Below are 22,552 nucleotides of genomic sequence, written 5' to 3' on the forward strand. Positions count from 1 at the left end.
ATGTAGTGTATATTTTGTTGGCGCGTAGTAAATGAAAATACACGCCCATACGACTCTCTTCTTTTGTCGTTATAACAGCGGGTCACTGTTTTTAAAGGCTAAGGTATACTATAAATTCGCTTCTAAACAATAGGGATTATTTCCTTGAACGTCACGCTGTCGTAAACAGCTCCAGGAAAAGATGCGTTTTCTCGAATTTACAGGTCGATTATGTCGTGCCAAAGTAGATGTATGTGACTATGTGAGATTGACAGCATTTTAAGCATACGTGCATCGTGGTCATCGCTGTGGCATCGTACGTAGTTCAACGATACGAGGGCGGCAAATGGATATGATACGTCATTCTGCATTTCAGGTGAACACTATTGTTGAAATAAACGTAATTCAAAGAAATGGTCAATGCCACATCACTTTGTAACACGTTTCATATTAGCTTGTCATTACGGAATGCCTATGCAGCTCAGGTCTTTGCTCTATAGAAGCAAGTCTGACTGACCCGTTATATATTTTGATGCTTATGAGTATTAGTGCTATTAGCTTGTAAATAAACTACGAATTTCTGTAAACACAGGCTATGCAAGTGATTAATAAGATTCATTAAACTTGCCCGGTGCAATTGAATTGGGCCTTTAAGTGGTTGCCCACTCAATGCGCGCCAACAAAATATAATATCCATTGTTTTATTCATATAAATCATCTTGCCCAGTTGTTTGGATCCGGCTATATTCTGACACAAATAACAAGAAAATGGATCTTTGTTGCATGCTGGAATGATCGGACAAAAGCATACATACATTAACCAGAAACAAAGAACTCATTCATTCTAATCTAATTCTTGATTTCTGAACTACCGACGGGCGCGCTGTGATGTTTTTGCGCATGCGTTGCTAGGTTGGCAACGGACACGGATAGTACAACAATATAAAAAAGGAACAATAAACAGGCAAACAGTTTATAAAGTATAGCGAAGTGAATGTGGGCTAGTACAAAAACTGCAGCTAGAAAGACTATATAAGACAGCTGGGAAACGTGGATTACTACTTGAAAAGAATTTGACTTGCAGAGAAAATAAACTGACAAATAGATGGTACCTGGATGTTTAATAATAAATAAATAAATAAATAAATAAATAAATAAATAAATAAATAAATAAATAAATAAATAAATAAATAAATAAATAAATAAATAAATAAATAAATAAATAAATCTGACCATGACATTGTTGTTCAACTCGCAAAATATTCCCAAAAATATTACGCTATAGCCAAAGATAATTTGCATGTTCATTTTTCTTGATGAGGCAAAATAATGTGCACATTTTCAGAGTCTGATAGAAGAGTTAGTTGAAAAATAATGACACATTTATTTGAGGGTTGTTTAGGCAGCAAGTTGGAAACACGAAAGAAGGGTGTACTGTTTTTGGAACATTCGAAATCTGTCCTATCTTGCAGTTTGTTGACCTCGGGTCACGTAATATGCGCCTGCGCAGAAATAATAAACTCACGGTTAAAATGCTATCAATTCGGGAATCGGGAATTATTTCTGTTGTCTATATTATTTATCCCAAGATCTCTCTGATTGGAGACCAAGTTCTAAAACAAAGTTCTTATGATGTAATTTACTAATAACAGAGTACTTCCTCAGCTTCAGACAACACGGCGCCTTCTATTCAATGTCCTGATGACATAATTATTGATGCAAGATCTCCCATGACCAGGGTATCATGGCCAGATCCCGTTGCAAGTGATGATTCCAGTTCTGGCTTACACATCAGCTGCACGCCCGACAGTAGATCACGTTTCCCGGCAGGAGTGACAATAGTGACGTGCACAGCCACTGACGTTACGGGAAATTGTGCATCTTGCAGTTTCTCTGTAAATGTACAATGTAAGTATAAACAATAGTTAACACTAGTATAGGTGAATCAGTTACACTAGTATAGATGAATTAGTTACACTAGTATAGGTGAATGAGTTACACTAGTATAGGTGAATGAGTTACACTAGTATAGGTGAATGAGTTACACTAGTATAGATGAATGAGTTACACTGGTATAGATGAATGAGTTACACTAGTATAGGTGAATTAGTTACACTAGTATAGGTGAATGAGTTACACTAGTATAGGTAAATGAGTTACACTAGTATAGATGAATGAGTTACACTGGTATAGATGAATGAGTTACACTAGTATAGGTGAATTAGTTACACTAGTACAGGTGAATGAGTTACACTAGTATAGGTGAATTAGTTACACTAGTATAGGTGAATTAGTTACACTAGTACAGGTGAATGAGTTACACTAGTATAGGTGAATTAGTTACACTAGTATAGGTGAATTAGTTACACTAGTATAGGTGAATTAGTTACACTAGTATAGGTGAATGAGTTACACTAGTATAGGTGAATGAGTTACACTAGTGTAGGTGAATTAGTTACACTAGTGTAGGTGAATTAGTTACACTAGTATAGGTGAATGAGTTACACTAGTATAGGTGAATGAGTTACACTAGTATAGGTGAATGAGTTACACTAGTATAGGTGAATGAGTTACACTAGTATAGGTGAATGAGTTACACTAGTATAGGTGAATGAGTTACACTAGTATAGGTGAATTAGTTACACTAGTATAGGTGAATTAGTTACACTAGTATAGGTGAATGAGTTACACTAGTATAGGTGGATGAGTTACACTAGTATAGGTGAATGAGTTACACTAGTATAGGTGAATGAGTTACACTAGTATAGATGAATTAGTTACACTAGTACAGGTGAATGAGTTACACTAGTATAGGTGAATTAGTTACACTAGTACAGGTGAATTAGTTACACTAGTACAGGTGAATGAGTTACACTAGTATAGATGAATGAGTAACACTAGTATAGGTGAATGAGTTACACTAGTATAGGTGAATGAGTTACACTAGTAAAGGTGAATGAGTTACACTAGTATAGGTGAATGAGTTACACTAGTATAGGTGAATGAGTTACACTAGTATATGTGAATGAGTTACACTAGTATAGGTGAATGAGTTACAATAGTATAGGTGAATGAGTTACACTAGTATAGGTGAATGAGTAACACTAGTATAGGTGAATGAGTTACACTAGTATAGGTGAATTCGTTACACTAGTATAGGTGAATGAGTTACACTAGTATAGGTGAATGAGTAACACTAGTATAGGTGAATGAGTTACACTAGTATAGGTGAATTCGTTACACTAGTATAGGTGAATGAGTTACACTAGTATATGTGAATGAGTTACACTAGTATAGGTGAATGAGTTACACTAGTATAGGTGAATGAGTTACACTAGTGTAGGTGAATAAGTTACACTAGTATAGGTGAATGAGTTACACTAGTATAGGTGAATGAGTTACACTAGTATAGGTGAATGAGTTACACTAGTATAGGTGAATGAGTTACACTAGTATAGGTGAATTAGTTACACTAGTATAGGTGAATGAGTTACACTAGTACAGGTGAATGAGTTACACTAGTATAGGTGAATTAGTTACACTAGTATAGGTGAATGAGTTACACTAGTATAGGTGAATGAGTTACACTAGTACAGGTGAATGAGTTACACTAGTATAGGTGAATGAGTTACACTAGTAAAGGTGAATTAGTTACACTAGTATAGGTGAATGAGTTACACTAGTAAAGGTGAATGAGTTACACTAGTATAGCTGAATTAGTTACACTAGTACAGGTGAATGAGTTACACTAGTATAGGTGAATTAGTTACACTAGTATAGGTGAATTAGTTACACTAGTATAGATGAATGAGTTACACTAGTATAGGTGAATTAGTTACACTAGTACAGGTGAATGAGTTACACTAGTATAGGTGAATTAGTTACACTAGTATAGGTGAATGAGTTACACTAGGAGAGGTGAATGAGTTACACTAGTATAGGTGAATGAGTTACACTAGTATAGGTGAATGAGTTACACTAGTATAGGTGAATGAGTTACACTAGTATAGGTGAATTAGTTACACTAGTATAGGTGAATGAGTTACACTAGTATAGGTGAATGAGTTACACTAGTATAGGTGAATGAGTTACACTAGTACAGGTGAATGAGTTACACTAGTATAGGTGAATTAGTTACACTAGTAAAGGTGAATGAGTTACACTAGTATAGGTGAATGAGTTACACTAGTATAGGTGAATGAGTTACACTAGTATAGGTGAATTAGTTACACTAGTATAGGTGAATGAGTTACACTAGTATAGGTGAATGAGTTACACTAGTATAGGTGAATGAGTTACACTAGTATAGGTGAATGAGTTACACTAGTATAGGTGAATTAGTTACACTAGTATAGGTGAATGAGTTACACTAGTATATGTGAATGAGTTACACTAGTATAGGTGAATGAGTTACACTAGTATAGGTGAATGAGTTACACTAGTATAGGTGAATGAGTTACACTAGTATAGGTGAATTAGTTACACTAGTATAGGTGAATTAGTTACACTAGTATAGGTGAATGAGTTACACTAGTATAGGTGAATTAGTTACACTAGTATAGGTGAATTAGTTACACTAGTATAGGTGAATGAGTTACACTAGTATAGGTGAATGAGTTACACTAGTACAGGTGAATGAGTTACACTAGTATAGGTGAATGAGTTACACTAGTAAAGGTGAATTAGTTACACTAGTATAGGTGAATGAGTTACACTAGTAAAGGTGAATGAGTTACACTAGTATAGGTGAATTAGTTACACTAGTATAGGTGAATGAGTTACACTAGTAAAGGTCAATGAGTTACACTAGTATAGGTGAATGAGTTACGCTAGTACAGGTGAATGAGTTACACTAGTATAGGTGAATTAGTTACACTAGTATAGATGAATGAGTTACACTAGTATAGGTGAATGAGATACACTAGTAAAGATGAATGAGTTACACTAGTACAGGTGAATGAGTTACACTAGTATAGGTGAATTAGTTACACTAGTATAGGTGAATGGGTTACACTAGTATAGGTGAATGAGTTACACTAGTATAGGTGAATTAGTTACACTAGTATAGGTGAATGAGTTACACTAGTATAGGTGAATGAGTTACACTAGTATAGGTGAATGAGTTACACTGGTATAGGTGAATGAGTTACACTAGTATAGGTGAATGAGTTACACTAGTATAGGTGAATGAGTTACACTAGTATTGGTGAATTAGTTACACTAGTATAGGTGAATGAGTTACACTAGTATAGGTGAATGAGTTACACTAGTATAGGTGAATGAGTTACACTAGTATATGTGAATGAGTTACACTAGTACAGGTGAATGAGTTACACTGGTATTGGTGAATGAGTTACACGAGTATAGATGAATTAGTTACACTAGTATAGGTGAATGAGTTACACTAGTACAGGTGAATGAGTTACACTAGTATAGGTGAATTAGTTACACTAGTACAGGTGAATGAGTTACACTGGTATTGGTGAATGAGTTACACGAGTATAGATGAATTAGTTACACTAGTATAGGTGAATGAGTTACACTAGTACAGGTGAATTAGTTACACTAGTATAGGTGAATTAGTTACACTAGTACAGGTGAATGAGTTACACTAGTATAGGTGAATTAGTTACACTAGTAAAGGTGAATGAGTTACACTAGTATAGGTGAATTAGTTACACTAGTATAGATGAATGAGTTACACTAGTATAGGTGAATTAGTTACACTAGTAAAGGTGAATGAGTTACACTAGTATAGGTGAATGAGTTACACTAGTACAGGTGAATGAGTTACACTAGTACAGGTGAATGAGTTACACTAGTATAGGTGAATTAGTTACACTAGTATAGATGAATGAGTTACACTAGTATAGGTGAATGAGTTACACTAGTAAAGGTGAATGAGTTACACTAGTACAGGTGAATGAGTTACACTAGTATAGGTGAATGAGTTACACTAGTATAGGTGAATGAGTTACACTAGTATAGGTGAATTAGTTACACTAGTATAGGTGAATGAGTTACACTAGTATAGGTGAATGAGTTACACTAGTATAGGTGAATTAGTTACACTAGTACAGGTGAATGAGTTACACTAGTATAGGTGAATTAGTTACACTAGTATAGGTGAATTAGTTACACTAGTATAGGTGAATGAGTTACGCTAGTATAGGTGAATGAGTTACACTAGTATAGGTGAATGAGTTACACTAGTATAGGTGAATGAGTTACACTAGTATAGGTGAATGGGTTACACTAGTATAGGTGAATGAGTTACACTAGTATAGGTGAATGAGTTACACTAGTATAGGTGAATGAGTTACACTAGTATAGGTGAATGAGTTACACTAGTATAGGTGAATGAGTTACACTAGTATAGGTGAATTAGTTACACTAGTATAGGTGAATGAGTTACACTAGTATAGGTGAATGAGTTACACTAGTATAGGTGAATGAGTAACACTAGTATAGGTGAATGAGTTACACTAGTATAGGTGAATTCGTTACACTAGTATAGGTGAATTCGTTACACTAGTATAGGTGAATGAGTAACACTAGTATAGGTGAATGAGTTACACTAGTATAGGTGAATTCGTTACACTAGTATAGGTGAATGAGTTACACTAGTATAGGTGAATGAGTTACACTAGTATAGGTGAATGAGTTACACTAGTATAGGTGAATGAGTTACACTAGTATAGGTGAATGAGTTACACTGGTATTGGTGAATGAGTTACACTATCTAATCTCACTTCGTGCTTTACAGCGTTTCTAACGTCTATCCAATGTGTGTTTAGTAGTCTTGTATCACTTAGCAAATCTCGTATCATTAGTAAGTGAGTCCATATTTGTAGGTTTTAACGCAAGCAAAAAAACATTGAGAAGTCCAATTCTCTCGACTTAAAAAAGTTCCATGCTATATGAAAACCCATTGTTATTTTCATGTGTTACACTTGTATGTTTAATGTTGACAGAAAGTTGTTGTCTCTCATTTTGTTTCTAACCATTACTTTCAGGCACCAAAGCGACAGGCAGGCAGGGTAAATGAAAAAAAACTATTCTAGCAGAAAAATAGAGCGACACGATATGAAACAATGTCAAATGGATTGATGGGTAGTTTGGTACCTCAACTATTCTGCATATAGTTATCGAGTTGAAATTACGCCTTAGTAATCTATGGTGAAAGAGATTTTTAAGGGATTTTTTTTCTAATCTGTATTTGTCTTTTCATGCATCTGCGATAAAAATGCTCATAAAACAAATATTCGCTTCTATGGAAATCTATATATAAGTCCGTCGGTACAATAATAATGCACGGTCATATTTATGTGGTACTTATTGTTAAGAATGTGCAATATATTATAATTTACATAGTTACAATTTAAATAAAAAGTGGCTATTATAATGGGAGATGGATTTGTCGCATGTACGTTAATTTCTCTTTAATTTCTGAAAAAAGTACCGATGTTATGATAACCAATGATACTCAATATTAACCAGTTTGCCAACATGTACATATATTCGAACGTGGGTTGAATAATGTGTCACGAGAACATACTGAAAAAATTGTTGTTATTGATATGAATTGCAATATTGTTACAGATTTTATAATCCAATGCACGTAATGTTAAGTAGTATACTTATTTGGTAGTGTGGTAAGTCGACGGAGTGGTAAGTTGGCAGTGTAGTATGTCGGCAGCGTGGTAAGTCGACGGAGTGGTATGTTGGCAGTGTAGTATGTCGGCAGCGTGGTAAGTCGACGGAGTGGTATGTTGGCAGTGTAGTATGTCGGCAGTGTGGCAAGTCGACGGAGTGGTATGTTGGCAGTGTAGTAAGTTGACAGTTTGGTAAGCGACGGCGTTGTATGTTGGTACTATGGTAAGTTGACAGTTTGGTAAGTTGACCGTGATATACGTTGCCAGGGTGGTAAGTCTGCAGTGTGATAAGTCAACGATGTGCTATATTGACAGTGTTGTTGGTTGACAGTTTGGTAAGTTGATCGTGTGGTGATTCAACGATGTGCAATATTGATAGTGTGGTATGTCGGTAGTGTGGTAAGTCGACGGAGTGGTATGTTGGCAGTGTAGTAAGTTGACAGTTTGGTAAGCAACGGCATTGTATGTTGGTACTGTGGTAAGTTGACAGTTTGGTAAGTTGACCGTGAGATACGTTGCCAGTGTGGCAAGTCTGCAGTATGGTAAGTCAACGATGTGCTATATTGTGTTGTAGTGTTTTAGGATGAAAGTTTGGTAAGTTGACCGTGTAGTACGTTGCCAGTGTGGTAAGTTGGTAGTGTGTTAAGTCGACGATGTGGTACGTTGGCAGTGTAGTAAGTTGGCAGTGTGGTAAGTTGACAGTGTGGCAAGTCTGCAGTATGGTAAGTCAACGATGTGTTGTAGTGTTGTAGCTTGAAAGTTTGGTAAGTTGATGATGTGGTAAGTTGGTAGTGTGGTAAGTCGACGATGTGGTACGTTGGCAGCGTAGTAAGTTGGCAGTGTGGTAAGTTGACAGTGTGGCAAGTCTGCAGTATGGTAAGTCAACGATGTGTTGTAGTGTTGTAGCTTGAAAGTTTGGTAAGTTGATGATGTGGTAAGTTGGTAGTGTGGTAAGTCGACGATGTGGTACGTTGGCAGTGTAGTACGTTGCCAGTGTGGTAAGTTGATGATGTGGTAAGTTGGTAGTGTGGTAAGTCGACGATGTGGTACGTTGGCAGTGTGGTAGGTTGGTAGTGTGGTAAGTCGACGCAGTGGTAAGTGGATAGTGTGGTATGTAGGTAGTGTGGTAAGTCGACGATGTGTTACATTGGCAGTGTAGTAAGTTGACAGTTTGGTAAGTTGACAGTGTGGTAAGTCGACAGTGTGGTAAGTTGAAAGTGGTGTACGTTAGCAGTGTCATATATTGGCAGTGTGGTAAGTTGAAAATGTGGTAAGTTGACAGTGTCGTGTGGTGGCAGTGTGGTAAGTCAACGATGTGGTACGTTGACAATGTAGTAAGTTGCCAGTGTGGTAAGTTGGTAGTGTGGTAAGTTGACAGTTTGGTAAGTTAGTAGTGTAGTAAGTCGACAGTGTGGTAAGTTGATAGTGTAGTAAGTCGACGATGTGGTACGTTGGCAGTGTAGTAAGTTGGTAGTGTGATAAGTTTACAGTTTGGTAAGTTAGTAGTGTAGTAAGTCGACGGTGTGGTAAGTTGATAGTGTGGTACGTCGATGATGTGGTACGTTGGCAGTGTAGTAAGTTGACAGTGTAGTAAGTTGCCAGTGTGGTAAGTTGGTAGTGTGGTAAGTTCACGGTGTGGTAAGTTGATAGTTGGGTATGTCGGCAGTGTTGTAAGTCGACGATGTTGTACATTGGCAGTGTAGTAAGTCGACAGTGTGGTAAGTTGAGAGTATGGTAAGTCGACAGTGTGGTAAGTTAAAAGTATGGTATGTTGGCAGTGTCATATATTGGCAGTGTGGTAAGTTGACAGTGTCGTATGGTGGCAGTGTGGTAAGTCGACGGTGTGGTATGTTGGCATTGTGGAAAGGGGACAGTATGGTCTGTTGGCAGTGTGGTAAGTGTTGGCATTGTGGTTAGTTGACTGCGAAAAGATAAAGGTTTTAAAAATATTCAGACCAAGGACTAAGTCAATGAAAAAAATGATAGTACGCGATAAGCAAGAAATTCCCGAAAAATCATTTTAATGCATAACCGACCAACTGATATAAATCCAATCTCCTCTGTTTACATGAATATAAGTATTCAATTAATATAATTACAATATAAAGTACAATAAATATTGATATTTCAAAAGTCTTTCACAGCAGGAATTAAAACAGATTGCTTCATTATAAGTATCACATCACGTCAAATTAGTGGTTCATGCTTATTTGAATCCGAATATAACAGGACAATTCGTTCACGCTTTGCATGATTCAACCTCCAATCATCTGTCACAGCTTTCAGTGCATATGTCTTCTGAGGTATTTACACAATATTTCGTGCCGGGGGGTTCCCTGCGCACGCGAGGGAATTGAGACTCAAGCGACGATCACACGTTGAAAACGCAAAGGCCCATGGGTAGACGCTTGTTTGTAAACACGCTATAGCCTTCTGACGCATGCGCAGGTGACCCACTTCTGTGATATAGACCGTGGCTGCGAATATCTTTAGGCACTGAAATAAATATTCATTGCATTATTCTTGTTAAGACGAAATTCCCCGTTGTCGCACCAAATGAGATACGGCTTACAGCTATATCAATAATTAGTATATTCATGCAGCATATTCGTAATATGATAACCAGGTACTATCCAGCTATGCACTCAGACAGTACGCCGTCGCATCTACCTCCGTTGCGCGTCGGTCGATACTCCCTCTACACTGACTTCGTCCATACTTTTCGGTATTCTCGTAATAACCTCATATTATAGCATACATACTGTATACATGGGGTTGTCATGGTTATATTTAATTGTGGTGTATATGAAAAATTTGACATTTGTGTGTTTTGCCCTTGACTACAAAAATATAAGTGTATTTGTTAATGAAACAGAAAACACTGAAAATAAGATAAATTAAAGCTGCAAGCAGCGTCACAGGGGCCCAAGTATACATGCAATAAATAATGAGGTCAAATGATACACAATTGGTTAGTTTGAATGATTAGTACCATGAAGTCGAAATGCAGTTGGTTCCATATATTTATTTGAGATATAAAGGTTATTAATATATGGCCATCTGTTATTTTAATCAAATCTCTTGTTCAATGTTGTCATAATAACACTGGATTCATCTTCCTAACTGCAAAAGTGTTTGAGATATGGCAGTTATGCATATTAATGAGCTCACATGACCATATATGGTCATTTGTTATTTTAATCAAATCTCTTGTTCAACGTTGTCATAATAACACAGGATTCATCATTCTAACTACAACAGTGCTTGAGTTATAACAGTTATGCATATTAATGAGGTTAGAAGCCCCCACCCCCATGGGTTCCCAGCCACGTGGCCTAGCAGTGTACTATTGGGGCAAAATGATCCATCTGATGACACAAATGCACATACAAAATTTTATTCCAATCGGACTAATACAAAACATGTAGTTGCATAATTTCTATTTTCACAAAATCCAAGATGGCGGCCAAACCACGTGACTGATCAAAATAATATTATTTTTCTCATATGGAGCTAAGGCCAGGCATGGTAAATATAAAAACATCTAGTAGATTGGTTGACTCACCTCTGAGAAACAAATGCCCAAACTTTTGATCAATTTTGCTTAAAATCCAAGATGGCGGCCAAACCATGTGACTGATCTGAAATTTTTTTTAGGTTTCTGAAAGGGTTAGATAGGGACATGCCATGACGCAATATTTGAGATTAACGCTCAAGTGTGGCATGAGTAAAAAACTACTTCCTGTTGAGAACAAACCCAAAATGGCGGCTAAACCACGTGACCAATCATAATGAATTTCTCAAATCTAAATCTGCTCCTTATGTAGAAGCTAAGTACTGTATATGAGAACATTTTACTTGGCGGTTCTGAAGAAGAAGATTTTTAAGTGTTTTTTACCGTTTTTAGGAAAAACAAAATGGCGGGAAAAGTCACATGACTGCTAAAGTTTTTATTTCTGATGTTTATTACACATGAGTTGTACTATACACCATAAAAAAATCTAGACGCCTAGACCCTCAGAAAGTGGTCAAACAGCCACTTCCGGTTTTATTTCAATCCAATATGGCTGCCAAACTAATTGGCCAATCAAAATTCTGAAAGCATGTTGCACCAGTTCACATTAGGGACTATCAGTATAGAGCATTATCAGACCATTCCGTTCAGCGGTTTTCTCAAACGGCTTGACGAAAAAAGTTACGGAAGAAAGAAGAAATTAAAGCCGCAAGCGGCGTCACCGGGGCCCAAGCTGATAAGATTCTGTTTCATAATTAATGAGGTCACATGTTAGACAATCAGGTAGCTCTTATTATCAGTAACATGAGGTCGAAATGAAGTTGGTACCATGCATTTACCTGCTTTGGTTATCGAAATATGATTTTCAGGATATATAATGAGCCATGTTCTTATGCACAATAATGAGATTACATAATCATATATAGCCATTTCTAATGTCAGTTACATCTTTCATTCAATGTCTTCATAATGACACTAGTTACATGTCCTGCTCTGCGACAGTGTTTTAGATATGACTGCTTTGCATATTAATGAGTTCACATGACCATATATGGTCATCAGTTATTTTAACCAAATCTCTTGTTCACTGTTGTCATAATAACACAGAATTCATCTTCCTAACTGCAACAGTGTTTAAGATATAATGGTTATGCATATTAATGAGTTCACATGACCATATATGGTCATCTGTTATTTTAATCAAATCTCTTGTTCACTGTTGTCATGATAACACAGGAATCATCTTCCTTACTACAACAGTGTTTGAGATATAATGGTTATGCATATTAATGAGTTCACATGACCATATATGGTAATCTGTTATTTTAATGAAATCAATTGTTTAATGTTGTCATAATGACACAGGTTTCATCTTCCTAACTCCAACAGTGCTTGAGATATATCAGTTATGCATATTAATGAGGTTAGAAGCCCCACCCCTCAGGCGCCCAGCGACAAAACCCAGCCACGTGCCATTCAGTTAAAAGAATGCATCTCAAGAGTAGAATGCACATATACAATTTTAGCCAAATCCGACCAATACAACACATGTAATTGCACAAGATTTGTTTTCATAAAATCCAAGATGGCGGCCAAACCATGTGACTGATCAAAATAATATTATTTTTCTCATATGGAACTAAGGCCAGGCATGGTAAATATAAAAACATCTATTAGATTGGTTGAATCACCTCTGAGAAACAAATGCCCAAACTGTTGGTCAATTTTGCTTAAAATCCAAGATGGCGGCCAAACCATGTGACTGATCCGAAATCTTTTTTAGGTTTCTGAAAGAGATTGATATAGAGATGCCATACAGCAATATTGAAAATAATCCCTCAAGTGTGGCATGAGTAAAAAAACTACTTCCTGTTTAGAAGAAATCCAAAATGGTGGCCAAACCACGTGACCAATCGTAATAATTTTTTCAAATGTAAATGGGATTCATATATAGAAGCTAAATACTACATATGAGAGCATTCTGCTTGGTGGTTCTGAAGAAGAAGATTTTAAAGTGTTTTTTGCCGTTTTTAGGAAAAACAAAATGGCGGGAAAAGTCACATGACCGCTAAAGCTTTTATTGCTGATATTTATTACACATGAGTTGTACTATATACCATAAAAAAATCTAGACGCCTAGACCCTCAGAAAGTGGTCAAACAGCCACTTCCGGTTTTATTTCAATCCAATATGGCTGCCAAACTAATTGACCAATCGAAATTCTGAAAGCATGTTGCACCAGGTCACATTAGGGACTATCAGTATAGAGCATTATCAGACCATTCCGTTCAGCAGTTTTCTCAAACGGCTTGACGAAAAAAGTTACGGAAGAAAGAAAGAAAGAAAGAAAGATTAAAGCCGCAAGCGGCGTCACCGGGGCCCAAGCTGATAAGATTCTGTTTCATAATTAATGAGGTCACATGTTAGACAATCAGGTTGCTCTTATTATCAGTAACATGAGGTCGAAATGAAGTTGGTACCATGTATTTACCTGCTTTGGTTATCGAAATATGGTTTTCAGGATATATAATGAACCATGTTCTTATGCACAATAATGAGATTACATAATCATATATAGCCATTTCTAATGTCAGTTACATCTTTCATTCAATGTCTTCATAATGACACTAGTTACATGTCCTGCTCTGCGACAGTGTTTCAGATATGACTGCTATGCATATTAATGAGTTCACATGACCATGTATGGTCATCTGTTATTTTAATCAAATCTCTTGTTCACTGTTGTCATAATAACACAGAATTCATCTTCCTAACTGCGACAGTGTTTAAGATATAATGGTTATGCATATTAATGAGTTCACATGACCATATATGGTAATCTGTTATTTTAATCAAATCTCTTGTTCACTGTTGTCATGATAACACAGGAATCATCTTCCTAACTACAACAGTGTTTGAGATATAATGGTTATGCATATTAATGAGTTCACATGACCATATATGGTAATCTGTTATTATAATCAAATCTCTTGTTCACTGTTGTCATAATAACACAGAATTCATCTTCCTAACTGCAACAGTGTTTAAGATATAATGGTTATGCATATTAATGAGTTCACATGACCATATATGGTAATCTGTTATTTTAATCAAATCTCTTGTTCAACGTTGTCATAATAACACAGGATTCATCTTCCTAACTACAACAGTGATTGAGTTATAACAGTTATGCATATTAATGAGGTTAGAAGCCCCCACCCCATGGGTGCCCAGCCACGTGGCCTAGCAGTGTGCTATTGGGGCAAAATGATGCATCTGATGACACAAATGCACATACAAAATTTGAAAGAAATCAGACTAATACAAAACATGTAGTTGCATAATTTCTATTTTCACAAAATCCAAGATGGCGGCCAAACCACGTGACTGATCAAAATAATATTATTTTTCTAATATGGAGCTAAGGCCAGGCATGGTAAATATAAAAACATCTAGTAGATTGGTTGAATCGTCTCTGAGAAACAAATGCCCAAACTTTTGGTCAATTTTGCTTAAAATCCAAGATGGCGGCCAAACCATGTGACTGATCTGAAATCTTTTATAGGTTTCTGAAAGGGTTTGATATACAGATGCCATGAAGCAAAATTGAAAATAATCCCTCAAGTGTTGCCAGAGTAAAAAACTACTTCCTGTTTAGAAGAAATCCAAAATGGTGGCCAAACCACGTGACTAATCGTAATATTTTTTTCAAACATAAATGGGATTGATATATAGAAGCTAAATACTACATATGAGAGCATTCTGCTAGGTGGTTCTGAAGAAGAAGATTTTTTAGTGTTTTTTGCCGTTTTTAGGAAAAACAAAATGGCGGGAAAAGTCACATGACCGCTAAAGTTTTTATTGCTGATATCTATTACACATGAGTAGTACTATATACCATAAAAAAATCTAGACGCCTAGACCCTCAGAAAGTGGTCAAACAACCACTTCCGGTTTTATTTCAATCCAATATGGCTGCCAAACTAATCAACCAATCAAAATTCTGAAAGCATGCTGCACTAGTTCACATTAGGGACTATCAGTATAGAGCATTTTCAGACTATTCAGTTAAGCAGTTTTCTCAAATGGCTTGACGAAAAAAGTTACGGAAGAAAGAAGAAAGAAAGATTAAAGCCGCAAGCGGCGTCACCGGGGCCCAAGCTGACAAGATTCTGTTTCATAATTAATGTGGTCACAATTATCAGTAACATGAGGTCAAAATGAAGTTGGGTACCATGTATTTACCTGGTTTGGTTATCGAAATATGGTTTTCAGGATATATAATGAGCCCTGTTCTTAATAATGAGATTACATAATCATATATAGCCATTTCTAATGTCAGTTACATCTTTCATTCAATGTCTTCATAATGACACTAGTTACATGTCGTGCTCTGCGACAGTGTTTCAGATATGACTGCTTTGCATATTAATGAGTTCACATGACCATATATGGTCATCGGTTATTTTAATCAAATCTCTTGTTCACTGTTGTCATAATAACACAGAATTCATCGTCCTAACTGCAACAGTGTTTAAGATATAATGGTTATGCATATTAATGAGTTCACATGACCGTATATGGTCATCTGTTATTTTAATCAAATCTCTTGTTCACTGTTGTCATGATAACACAGGAATCATCTTCCTTACTACAACAGTGTTTGAGATATAATGGTTATGCATATTAATGAGTTCACATGACCATATATGGTAATCTGTTATTTTAATGAAATCAATTGTTTAATGTTGTCATAATAACACAGGTTTCATCTTCCTAACTCCAACAGTGCTTGAGATATATCAGTTATGCATATTAATGAGGTTAGAAGCCCCCACCCCTCAGGCGCCCAGCGACAAAACCCAGCCACGTGCCATTCGGTTAAAAGAATGCATCTCAAGAGTAGAATGCACATACAAAATTTGAAAGAAATCAGACTAATACAAAACATGTAGTTGCATAATGTCTATTTTCACAAAAACCAAGATGGCGGCCAAACCATGTGACTGATCAAAATAATATTATTTTTCTCATATGGAGCTAAGGGCAGGCATGGTAAATATAAAAACATCTAGTAGATTGGTTGAATCGTCTCTGAGAAACAAATACCCAAACTTTTTGTCAATTTTGCTTAAAATCCAAAATGGCGGCCAAACCATGTGACTGATCTGAATTTTTTTTTAGATTTTTGAAAGGGTTTGATACACTGATGCCATGAAGCAAAATTGAAAATAATCCCTCAAGTGTTGCCAGAGTAAAAAACTACTTCCTGTTTAGAAGAAATCCAAAATGGTGGCCAAACCACGTGACCAATCGTAAAAAAATGTTCAAACATAAATGGGATTCATATATAGAAGCTAAATACTACATATGAGAGCATTCTACTTGGTGGTTCTGAAGAAGAAGATTTTTAAGTGTTTTTTGCCGTTTTTAGGAAAAACAAAATGGCGGAAAAAGTCACATGACCGCTAAAGTTTTTATTGCTGATATTTATTACACATGAGTTGTACTATATACCATAAAAAAATCTAGACGCCTAGACCCTCAGAAAGTGGTCAAACAGCCACTTCCGGTTTTATTTCAATCCAATATGGCTGCCAAACTAATTGGCCAATCAAAATTCTGAAAGCATGTTGCACCAGTTCACATTAGGGACTATCAGTATAGAGCATTATCAGACCATTCCGTTCAACGGTTTTCTCAAACGGCTTGACGAAAAAAGTTACGGAAGAAAGAAGAAAGAAGATGAAGAAAAAACCGAACAATAAGAATAGGGGCCACGCCCTACAGGCTTGGGCCCCTAATTAAAGCCGCAAGCGGCGTCACCGGGGCCCAAGCTGACAAGATTCTGTTTCATAATTAATGTGGTCACATGTTAGACAATCAGGTAGCTTGAATTATCAGTAACATGAGGTCAAAATGAAGTTGGTACCATGTATTTACCTGGTTTGGTTATCGAAATATGGTTTTCAGGATATATAATGAGCCATGTTCTTAATAATGAGATTACATAATCATATATAGCCATTTCTAATGTCAGTTACATCTTTCATTCAATGTCTTCATAATGACACTTGTTACATGTCCTGCTCTGCGACAGTGTTTTAGATATGACTGCTTGCATATTAATGAGTTCACATGACCATATATGGTCATCTGTTATTTTTAATCAAATCTCTTGTTCACTGTTGTCATAATAACACAGGATTCATCTTCCTAACTGCAACAGTGTTTAAGATATAATGGTTATGCATATTAATGAGTTCACATGACCATATATGGTTATCTGTTATTTTAATCAAATCTCTTGTTCACTGTTGTCATAATAACACAGGATTCATCTTCCTAACTGCAACAGTGTTTAAGATATAATGGTTATGCATATTAATGAGTTCACATGACCATATATGGTCATCTGTTATTTTAATCAAATCTCTTGTTCACCGTTGTCATAATGACATAGGATTCATCTTCCTAACTGCAACAGTGTTTGAGATATAACGATTATGCATATTAATGAGCTCACGTGACTATATATGGTCATCTGTTATTTTAATCAAATCTTTTGTTCAATGTTGTCATAATAACACAGGATTCCACTTCCTAACTGCAAAAGTGTTTGAGATATGACAGTTATGCATATTAATGAGCTCACATGACCATATATGGTCATTTGTTATTTTAATCGAATCTCTTGTTCAAGGTTGTCATAATAACACAGGATTCATCATCCTAACTACAACAGTGCTTGAGTTATAACAGTTATGCATATTAATGAGGTTAGAAGCCCCCACCCCATGGGTGCCCAGCCACGAGGCCTAACAGTGTGCTATTGGGGCAAAATGATGCATCTGATGACACAAATGCACATACAAAATTTGAAAGAAATCAGACTAATACAAAACATGTAGTTGCATAATTTCTATTTTCACAAAATCCAAGATGGCGGCCAAACCACGTGACTGATCAAAATAATATTATTTTTCTCGTATGCAGCTAAGGCCATGCATGGCAAATATAGAAACATCTAGTAGATTGGTTGAATCGCCTCTGAGAAACAAATACCCAAACTTTTGGTCAATTTTACTTAAAATCCAAAATGGCGGCCAAACCATGTGACTGATCTGAATTTTTTTTTAGGTTTCTGAAAGGGCTTGATACACAGATGCCATGAAGCAAAATTGAAAATATTCCCTCAAGTGTTGCCAGAGTAAAAAACTACTTCCTGTTTAGAAGAAATCCAAAATGGTGGCCAAACCACGTGACCAATCGTAAACATTTTGTCAAACATAAATGGGATTCATATATAGAAGCTAAATACTACATATGAGAGCATTCTGCTTGGTGGTTCTGAAGAAGAAGATTTTTGAGTGTTTTATGCCGTTTTTAGGAAAAACAAAATGGCGGGAAAAGTCACATGACCGCTAAAGTTTTTATTGCTGATATTTATTACACATGAGTTGTACTATATACCATAAAAAAATCTAAACGCCTAGACCCTCAGAAAGTGGTCAAACAGCCACTTCCGGTTTTATTTCAATCCAATATGGCTCCCAAACTAATTGACCAATCGAAATTCTGAAAGCATGTTGCACCAGTTCACATTAGGGACTATCAGTATAGAGCATTATCAGACCATTCCGTTCAGCAGTTTTCTCAAACGGCTTGACGAAAAAAGTTACGGAAGAAAGAAAGAAAGATTAAAGCCGCAAGCGGCGTCACCGGGGCCCAAGCTCTTCATAATGACACTAGTTACATGTCCTGCTCTGCGACAGTGTTTTAGATATGACTGCTATGCATATTAATGAGTTCACATGACCATATATGGTCATCTGTTATTTTAATCAAATCTCTTGTTCACTGTTGTCATGATAACACAGGAATCATCTTCCTAACTACAACAGTGTTTGAGATATAATGGTTATGCATATTAATGAGTTCACATGACCATATATGGTAATCTGTTATTTTAATGAAATCAATTGTTCACTGTTGTCCTGAAAACCCAGGAATCATCATCCTAATTACAACAGTGTTTGAGAGATAATGGTTATGCATATTAATGAGTTCACATGACCATATATGGTCATCTGTTATTTTAATCAAATCTCTTGTTCACTGTTGCCATATAAACACATAGGATTCATCTTCCTAACTGCAACAGTGTTTAAGATATAATGGTTATGCATATTAATGAGTCACATGACCATATATGGTCATCTGTTATTTTAATCAAATCTCTTGTTCACTGTTGTCATAATAACACAGGATTCATCTTCCTAACTGCAACAGTGTTTAAGATATAATGGTTACGCATATTAATGAGTCACATGACCATATATGGTCATCTGTTATTTTAATCAAATCTCTTGTTCACTGTTGTCATAATAACACAGGATTCATCTTCCTTACTGCAACAGTGTTTAAGATATAATGGTTATACATATTAATGAGTTCACATGACCATATATGGTCATCTGTTATATTAATCAAATCTCTTGTTCACTGTTGCCATATAAACACATAGGATTCATCTTCCTAACTGCAACAGTGTTTAAGATATAATGGTTATGCATATTAATGAGTCACATGACCATATATGGTCATCTGTTATTTTAATCAAATCTCTTGTTCACTGTTGTCATAATAACACAGGATTCATCTTCCTAACTGCAACAGTGTTTTAGATATAACGATTATGCATATTAATGAGCTCACGTGACTATATATGGTCATCTGTTATTTTAATCAAATCTTTTGTTCAATGTTGTCATAATAACACAGGATTCCACTTCCTAACTGCAACAGTGTTTGAGATATGACAGTTATGTATATTAATGAGCTCACATGACCATATATGGTCATTTGTTATTTTAATCGAATCTCTTGTTCATGGTTGTCATAATAACACAGGATTCATCATCCTAACTACAACAGTGCTTGAGATATATCAGTTATGCATATTAATGAGGTTAGAAGCCCCCACCCCATGGGTGCCCAGCCACGTGGCCTAACAGTGTGCTATTGGGGCAAAATGATGCATCTGATGACACAAATGCACATACACAATTTGAAAGAAATCAGACTAATACAAAACATGTAGTTGCATAATTTCTATTTTCACAAAATCCAAGATGGCGGCCAAACCACGTGACTGATCAAAATAACATTATTTTTCTCGTATGCAGCTAAGGCCAGGCATGGTAAATATAAAAACATCTAGTAGATTGGTTGAATCGTCTCTGAGAAACAAATACCCAAACTTTTGGTCAATTTTGCTTAAAATCCAAAATGGCGGCCAAACCATGTGACTGATCTGAATTTTTTTTAGGTTTCTGAAAGGGCTTGATACACAGATGCCATGAAGCAAAATTGAAAATATTCCCTCAAGTGTTGCCAGAGTAAAAAACTACTTCCTGTTTAGAAGAAATCCAAAATGGTGGCCAAACCACGTGACCAATCGTAATAATTTTTTCAAACATAAATGGGATTCATATATAGAAGCTAAATACTACATATGAGAGCATTCTGCTTGGTGGTTCTAAAGAAGAAGATTTTTAAGTGTTTTTTGCCGTTTTTAGGAAAAACAAAATGGCGGGAAAAGTCACATGACCGCTAAAGTTTTTATTGATGATATCTATTACACATGAGTTGTACTATATACCATAAAAAAATCTAGAGGCCTAGACCCTCAGAAAGTGGTCAAACAGCCACTTCCGGTTTTATTTCAATCCAATATGACTGTCAAACTAATTGACCAATCAAAATTCTGAAAGCATGTTGCACCAGTTCACATTAGGGACTATCAGTATAGAGCATTATCAGACCATTCCGTTCAGCGGTTTTCTCAAACGGCTTGACGAAATAAGTTACGGAAGAAAGAAAGAAAGAAAGAAGAAAGAAAAAACCGGACAATAAGAATAGGGGCCTCGCCCTTTGGGCTTGGGCCCCTAATTAAAGCCGCAAGCGGCGTCACCGGGGCCCAAGCTGACAAGATTCTGTTTCATAATTAATGTGGTCACATGTTAGACAATCAGGTAGCTTGAATTATCAGTAACATGAGATCAAAATGAAGTTGGTACCATGTATTTACCTGGTTTGGTTATCGAAATATGGTTTTCAGGATATATAATGAGCCATGTTCTTAATAATGAGATTACATAATCATATATAGCCATTTCTAATGTCAGTTACATCTTTCATTCAATGTCTTCATAATGACACTTGTTACACGTCCTGCTCTGCGACAGTGTTTTAGATATGACTGCTTTGCATATTAATGAGTTCACATGACCATATATGGTCATCTGTTATTTTTAATCAAATCTCTTGTTCACTGTTGTCATAATAACACAGGATTCATCTTCCTAACTGCAACAGTGTTTAAGATATAATGGTTATGCATATTAATGAGTTCACATGACCATATATGGTTATCTGTTATTTTAATCAAATCTCTTGTTCACTGTTGTCATAACACAGGATTCATCTTCCTAACTGCAACAGTGTTTAAGATATAATGGTTATGCATATTAATGAGTTCACATGACCATATATGGTCATCTGTTATTTTAATCAAATCTCTTGTTCACTGTTGTCATAATAACACAGGATTCATCTTCCTAACTGCGACAGTGTTTTAGATATGACTGCTATGCATATTAATGAGTTCACATGACCATATATGGTTATCTGTTATTTTAATCAAATCTCTTGTTCACTGTTGTTATAATGACACAGGATTTATCTTCCTAACTGCGACAGTGTTTAAGATATAATGGTTATGCATATTAATGAGTTCACATGACCATATATGGTTATCTGTTATTTTAATCAAATCTCTTGTTAACTGTTGTCATAATGACACAGGATTCATCTTCCTAACTGCAACAGTGTTTGAGATATAACGATTACGCATATTAATGAGCTCACGTGACTATATATGGTCATTTGTTATTTTAATCGAATCTCTTGTTCAAGGTTGTCATAATAACACAGGATTCATCATCCTAACTACAACAGTGCTTGAGTTATAACAGTTATGCATATTAATGAGGTTAGAAGCCCCCACCCCATGGGTGCCCAGCCACGTGGCCTAACAGTGTGCTATTGGGGCAAAATGATGCATCTGATGACACAAATGCACATACAAAATTTGAAAGAAATCAGACTAATACAAAACATGTAGTTGCATAATTTCTATTTTCACAAAATCCAAGATGGCGGCCAAACCACGTGACTGATCAAAATAATATTATTTTTCTCGTATGCAGCTAAGGCCAGGCATGGTAAATATAAAAACATCTAGTAGTATGGTTGAATCGTCTCTGAGAAACAAATACCCAAACTTTTGGTCAATTTTGCTTAAAATCCAAAATGGCGGCCAAACCATGTGACTGATCTG

At 36.0% G+C, this 22,552-nt stretch overlaps 1 protein-coding gene across 1 annotated transcript in view; it reads left to right on the plus strand.

The window, feature by feature from the left end:
- The window catches only part of LOC100375698 (peroxidasin-like), a 28,948-nt gene extending 21,559 nt beyond the window's left edge, over nucleotides 1-7,389 (plus strand). Inside the window, exons 6-7 of the mRNA XM_085493188.1 lie at nucleotides 1,645-1,887; nucleotides 6,996-7,389. Coding sequence (XP_085349314.1) covers nucleotides 1,645-1,887; nucleotides 6,996-7,027 — 275 coding nt within the window. The 3' untranslated portion in view covers nucleotides 7,028-7,389. The remainder of the gene's footprint in view (nucleotides 1-1,644; nucleotides 1,888-6,995) is intronic.
- The last annotated feature ends 15,163 nt before the right edge of the window (nucleotides 7,390-22,552 follow it).

This window comes from Saccoglossus kowalevskii, chromosome 18, assembly GCF_978046115.1.
Source record: "Saccoglossus kowalevskii chromosome 18, keSacKowa6.1, whole genome shotgun sequence".
Taxonomy (NCBI): Eukaryota; Metazoa; Hemichordata; class Enteropneusta; family Harrimaniidae; genus Saccoglossus; species Saccoglossus kowalevskii.